The following is a 6,340-nucleotide window of genomic DNA, read 5'->3' on the forward strand; positions in this document are numbered from 1 at the left end:
ATGTTCAAAAGTGTTGGAATCACTTCTTTATATCATCCACCAATTCACTGATTCAAATTTTTAGTAGATTTTGGTATGTATTATATTATTTTCATGATTTTGAGTGAAATTATATGATTGGTAATGAACCATGTTGTTATTTATTTTTGTAAAATTTGCAGAAGAGGGTTCTGTGTTGGTAGTCGATGTTGGCACGCTGACTTTGGCTCCTTCACTGCTTCCCGTTAGACCACCTGATAAGAAGGAGAAGATCAGCGGTAAGCATATAAAGTATTGGATTATTTTTTATATTCTGTTCTGCCTTGTGACCATTTGAAGTATGCATGGATGGTATTATTCTCAAGCACACGATTGTTTAATGTGACTCGTATATGTGAGGAAAATTATTCCATCTTTCTGTTTAGGTGTGAAGGTCATGCATCGCAGTCGAGTATGTTACCTGACCACATTGGAGGTGAAGTTACCAGGAGTTGAAATTCCTCCAGAATGGGACTTGTTGCAGACCTGTGCTTCGAGGCAATTAGCTGACAATGGTACGCGGAGAAAAAAGCTATGGTTTGGGTTTCCGTTGTGATAAGTTAATATTTTAACGTTACAAAATACTTTGTATAAAAATTTATCAAGTGTAAAGAGATGTCCCAAGTAATATGAAGCACGTCACCTTCCTATTTTTATGCTTTTCAGAAATCAACTACAATGTAAGGGAGGTGCTGAAACTTCCGCCAGCACCAGCACTGGAGATCCTCAGAGGACAGCTGGAAATCAGGTGAGTTAAGTTCCAGCTGGGCATTCAGTTTGTGTTCGTGATGAGAATAGAAGGAGGAGGAGCATGTAAATGTACTCACACTGAGTGAAAGGCAAGTCAGACTTTATAGTAAATTCTTCAGTCTTCCTCCTGAAGATGAATTCAGTTATTGCAGGCTGAGGGAAGGCTGAGAAATATGCTGGCAGATGACCCAGCACAAATGTATAATGCTCTGACTGGTTTGGTGTGTATGTATTAAAAATGTAATTGGATAAAAAAAAAAAAAGTGATTAAAGTGAATGTGATATTTTTATTGGGGATAGATAGGAGGAACTTTAAAAAGGAAAAGGATAGGGTAAAAGTGATTGAATGAAAAAGTACTGGAAAAAAGTATTGAGAAAAAGGTTTCATTTTATTTATCATTTTGAATTGTGCAGTTAAGCAAATATTGTAAGTCTTCAAAAATGTCAAGCAAATGGAAAAACTGTGCTTAATTAATGTTGTTCGTTTTGATGATTAAATACATTTCTTTAGTACCTTGTTAAACTAATGTAATTCTAATGTTTTCAAACAGATCTGTGTGTCGACGCCTTGGAGAAAGGGACAGTGAAGAAGTTGGCAGTGCTAGTGTCAGCATGATGGACTTATGGCAGCTCAGTGGCTCAGAGGTGCAGGTACCTCTCTTCCGTTCTGAAGTACCAGATGGTAAAGATTCGCTGACCAAGAGACGGAAGGCCAAGAGGAAAGAGGAGGGAGATGTGAAGCAGTCATATGCAAATTTAACCTTCACTGCGAGGCTAGGGCTTGCGGTGGGACAATCACATCATACTGGAGACCTTGAAGAACCATGGGATCTCCATCATAGAAAAGGCTCACACGAAGTTGGATCCCACATGGGACACCCTGATTCAAAGCCAAAAGAAATGCCTTACCTTGCAAAACTGAGAGAGAAAGGATATACACATGCACTTCCTTCCACACCCCCACCACATGCTGGCCCCAGGTCTCACAGAGATCCAGATGGTGAAGACAGAGAGGTTATACGAATTTTCAAACCCCGACCTGTTCCGCCTGAGAATTATGAACCCTTTCAGTCAGCTGTCTTCAACTCAATATACCTCCCGACACACATGAGCCCGAGAGAAAAAATTTACAACGGGGCTTGGCAACAGCAACCGGGGAGAGTTGAGGTAGTGGACAGCATCCTTAGCAGCCCTGTCCCTACCAAGGTTGTTAGCTCCTGTGATACTGGATTTCGCATTTACCAGGGCTCATTTCTTGCTGGCATTAATGGACATGATCCTCAGACAAACAACCAGCCTGTTGAAAGTGGGGGAGAATCTCCATGCATCAGGACTATTGGCGACTTCCATGCAGACTACATTGAACATGCATTACTGAATCGGAGATCAAGTGCGGAGATGAAGCAGGAAGAGAGGAGAGGGTCCTGTAGGGTGCATTTAGAAATCCTAAAAGGCAGAAACCTCCCGTGGGTGGAGGGGCCTGATGGAACCCTAAAACCACCAAGCTGCTATGTGAGAGCAACCATAGGGTCACATAATATCCAGACTAATATATGTCTAGAAGCTGATAATCCCATGTGGAATTATGCAGCTGATGTCTTACTGCCATATTCACAACTCTGCCAAGTAAGCCTTTTACTTCATCACCTTTAAATTCATGAAGATGTGTTTGCAGTATAAAGAAATTGGTTAACAGTATAATCAGTAGATGCTTATGAAAGATAGTAAGAGTATTTTTTTCCAGATAGTTTGATACTAATGACAGCATTGCTTTTTTTTAACAGACTGATGGGAATTTAATACTAAAGGTTCATCATGGATCCTGGGATCAGCCACCCTCATTAGAAGATCCATTAATGGGTTTTGTGTGTGTGGATGCCACCTCAATATGGAGTGGACATGTCTCCCTCTGTGGCTGGTACCCGTTGCTTGACCTTCGAGGATGTGTCAGAGGGCATCTCAAAGTAAGTGGGGTTTAATTGCATTTGGTTAATATTGTTTAGTTAACATTTTCAGTGCTTTGCATCTACAAAAGGCACTTATAAAAAATAAAAATGAGATTTGGTTTGTGTGTCTGAATACATGGCATATTTGAGGTACTGAATGTAACTTATTTTTTCACAGGTATCATTAACTCCTCATGAACCTCCTCAAGCTGGTGGCCCACCAAGGAAAGCATGTTACTCAGTGAACCTCCATGAAAATGTTGGTCAGAAGGTGATGCCAGAAACTTACAGATCTGGGCCCACATGCTCTCAACGTTCTGACAAGAGCAGTGACACTAGTTTGAGGGAGAGGCAGAGTCATGTGGCAAGTGATGCGGAAACTTCTAAAAGAGAGTCTTTAAAACCCCTGTCTCCAAACATCATGCAGAAACATTCTCCCAAATCCCAGAGAAAAACCTATAGCAGTGGAAGTGAAGGTAGCACTAGCGATGCAAGTAGTTCGCCTTACAAGAATGTTGATTCCTCTGTTTATTCCAAGTATTCTGTGATAAGCTCTGGGTCTGTTGTTGTTGATGGTGAGGTTCTGAATGATGTGTCTGGATTTCATGGTGGGGTGTCAAATAAAAAGTCCTCCTCCTCACATGAGAACTTGCGTGCGGCGACAACGGGTGTAGAAAACAAGGCTTCTTATGATAGAAAGTATTCCAGTATCCCAGTGTTCTCTCCCCACAAAGATTCAAACAAATTGGCAGATCAAGAGAATGAAAGAAAAAAATCAGGTGATAATCTTCCAGAAGTCAATTACAGAGAAAAAGAAAATAAAACTCCTAGTACATCTGTTCACAGCCAGGGTTTCTGTCGGCACAAAGGAACAGTTATAGTTAAAGGCGTAGCATCAGACTCTGATAAAGGGTCTGGTTCAGGAGCTGGATCCCGAGTGAGTGAGGATAATGAACACAGTACACCAAAAATGGAGCGAAGAAAAGGCTCTATTTTGCTCAAAGACTCCCTAATTGTTTCTCATTTTAGAATGCAAAAAGAGGAAGACAGCAACAAAGAAACGGCCTCTCAGGAGAATATTCTGCCCAGCCGTGTTCCATCAAGTCCAAGGTATGGAGAAAAGGAAAGAACTGTGTCCAATGAATGCCCAGGGTCGCAGTCGCAACAACCCAGCCAGCCACCCGCTTCAAGCTCAGGAACAACCACAACAGCAGATAAACCAAGTTCCTGTCTCAAAGTACCTGGCAGCCCATCTCTAAGGGCCAAGCATGTTACCTTTGCTCACAAGCTGGTACAACACCAAGATAGAGAGAGCTCCAGTGACCAGAGCAGGAGACAGCCAGGCCTTACACAGCAATCACATGACTTGTACAGGACAAGCCACGAGACCTTTGGAAGTGCAGTTAATGAGAGGAATATCTTGGATCCAGAAAGCAGGCAGAAATTACCCAGAGGGCATGCACCCACAGAGAGATCTGACCTGCAGGTTGTGCCATGTCGTGAGGGTGACACCCAGGTTGTCACCACAACTGTGAGTGCCCAGGGGAGCAGAAGTTACAGTGTAGTTTCAGGTTTTGACAGCAAGGGAATGATGGAAGCCAGAAAATCAAGGGACAACAAGTCAGATCTCATCATGGCCTTTTCATGGATGAATCAGAGTTCAGAGTCGGACACACCTTGTGTATCCTTCATTGAACAAAGACAGAATGTAAAGGAGGCAGAGTCAGGGGGGAAAGGCCATCATATGAATAACTCGACAGATAACAAAGGCTCACCAGCTATGGGAAACCACACTGGAAGTCCACAAAAAAAGTCAAGGAAATTCAGAAATAGATTAGCAGCCAATTTTCACTTGAAGTAGAGCAAAAACAATATAACTTCTCATTCTATTGCTAACTTAAACAAATTTCTAGATGCTAGTCTGCTGTAACTTCAAAATACTCTGTCATGACAGAGCATGACAAAAGTGCAATGACCTTACTCAACAAACTAACAATGGCCCTTCTGTAGATGCCTAATAACTTCGAAAGTTGCATTTGAAGTATTAGAAATCTAGCACAATCCTTGTTCATGATTAATTTTAACGTGTAGTATCAAAACCTGCTTAATGTGATCTCATTCAAAATACTCACAATCTGCACTCTGTAGATGTCTTCCTGATATGGCTTCAGTATTATGGTGCTTCTCATTCATCATTATTGTTCAAAATCAACATGTAGATGTCATATTTCTTCCATACTATGTACATAACATGTATAAAAAAAAATGTATTAAAAGGCTATAACAAATTCATCAAAACTATTATTTTTTTATTACAGTATAGAGTTTACAACACTTAATTGTGGTATGGAAAACGTTTCTTTCTGTTTGTCTAATTTCAATTTATTCTTCCCTTTCCATATAAAAGCTATGAGGTACATGAGAATGATGCTTGAAAATATACCCGGATTTAGAATTGCTACCAAAGGAATGGCAAAGCAAATGGCTTCAAGTGTATAGTTTAAACTTAAATTATTTCCACATAAATAAATGCAACAAAACAAAAAAATACTTGCATTCATCTTCCTTTTGAATTTTGTAGTGCTTAATACATACATAATTTTGCTTTGGGTTGATAACCAGGTTTTAAAATGCTGGTACAAAACACACAATATCTTTTAGTATTTATTGTCATACAATGCTGCAATCTTTCCTAGGCATAGCAGAACAATCCTCCTGGTACAATACCCAGTTTACACTAATAACCGATTCATTTAAAACTGTAGTCTAAATAAAAGGAGATTTACTTGAAGATAACAGTGTCAAGCATAGCACCGAGACACTGCACAATATTTGAGGTCATGAGGATTTCAACCTTATCCTCCAAGTGCCGCTTAGGGTCTAACTTTCCTACGTTCTTGATGGCTAATTGCTCTGGAGTCATTTTCTCTTCCTCTTCCAAACTCTGAAAGCGAAATATGTAACATATTAGATCCTATGGGTGTGAATGCCTACAGCAAAAACTGTATAATTAGCAATTGTCACAAATATGGAATAGGATAACATTAATCATCATAATATTGATAACAACTATGACAATTCCCCTCTACTTACCTTATTGTATGCTGTGGCCAAATTAAGTATCTCCTTAACAGTGTCCTCATTGAGACTGCTGTGCTCGTTGTAGTTCTGGAGCGTCAGGCCTTCCATCCATGACTTCTTGTGCAGGTTAAGTAGCATCTGTTGTTCTCTGGAAAGGTTTACGAGATGACCATTTAGGCACTAATCTGCATACCCAGAAGATATGACACAAAATAAAGTCTTTCACGAAAGTAAAAGTGAGGTTTATTACAAGTTGACTCACTAGATGATGGGCTTACCTTTCATTCATGCGGTATTTGATGGGGATGGAATAATAGTGACGGTTGAGTCCGTGGATCAGGGCCTGGGAGGGTGGAAAAAATTTGTTAAGCAAGACACTACGAACTCATCAATATTTATCTTCAGGATGTAGCTTCTAATTTGTAGTTTATTTATAGTTTTTCAGATTCACATTCCAATTTTCAAGTTGATACAAAAAAGAAATCTAATGCAATCTATAATGCAAACCAGGCACAAACATGACTATTTTAGCCACGGAACAAGAT

The 6,340-nt window shown here is 40.0% G+C and overlaps 2 protein-coding genes across 6 annotated transcripts in view; one reads left to right on the plus strand and one right to left on the minus strand.

Moving 5' to 3' along the window:
- The window catches only part of LOC119586831, a 13,559-nt gene extending 8,553 nt beyond the window's left edge, over window positions 1–5,006 (plus strand). For all 4 annotated transcript variants that reach the window (XM_037935556.1, XM_037935558.1, XM_037935557.1 and 1 more), the window contains 6 exons: window positions 162–257; window positions 405–533; window positions 685–766; window positions 1,320–2,394; window positions 2,553–2,732; window positions 2,893–5,006. In XM_037935556.1, coding sequence (XP_037791484.1) covers window positions 162–257; window positions 405–533; window positions 685–766; window positions 1,320–2,394; window positions 2,553–2,732; window positions 2,893–4,575 — 3,245 coding nt within the window. In that variant the 3' untranslated portion in view covers window positions 4,576–5,006. The remainder of the gene's footprint in view (window positions 1–161; window positions 258–404; window positions 534–684; window positions 767–1,319; window positions 2,395–2,552; window positions 2,733–2,892) is intronic.
- A 3-nt stretch (window positions 5,007–5,009) lies between these two features.
- The window catches only part of LOC119586832 (26S proteasome non-ATPase regulatory subunit 14), a 7,662-nt gene continuing 6,331 nt past the window's right edge, over window positions 5,010–6,340 (minus strand). For both annotated transcript variants that reach the window (XM_037935561.1, XM_037935560.1), the window contains exons 6-8: window positions 6,074–6,138; window positions 5,808–5,943; window positions 5,010–5,658 (exon numbers count right to left, since the gene is read on the minus strand). In XM_037935561.1, coding sequence (XP_037791489.1) covers window positions 5,497–5,658; window positions 5,808–5,943; window positions 6,074–6,138 — 363 coding nt within the window. In that variant the 3' untranslated portion in view covers window positions 5,010–5,496. The remainder of the gene's footprint in view (window positions 5,659–5,807; window positions 5,944–6,073; window positions 6,139–6,340) is intronic.

The sequence above is a fragment of the Penaeus monodon genome, chromosome 22, assembly GCF_015228065.2.
Source record: "Penaeus monodon isolate SGIC_2016 chromosome 22, NSTDA_Pmon_1, whole genome shotgun sequence".
In the NCBI taxonomy this organism is placed as follows: Eukaryota; Metazoa; Arthropoda; class Malacostraca; order Decapoda; family Penaeidae; genus Penaeus; species Penaeus monodon.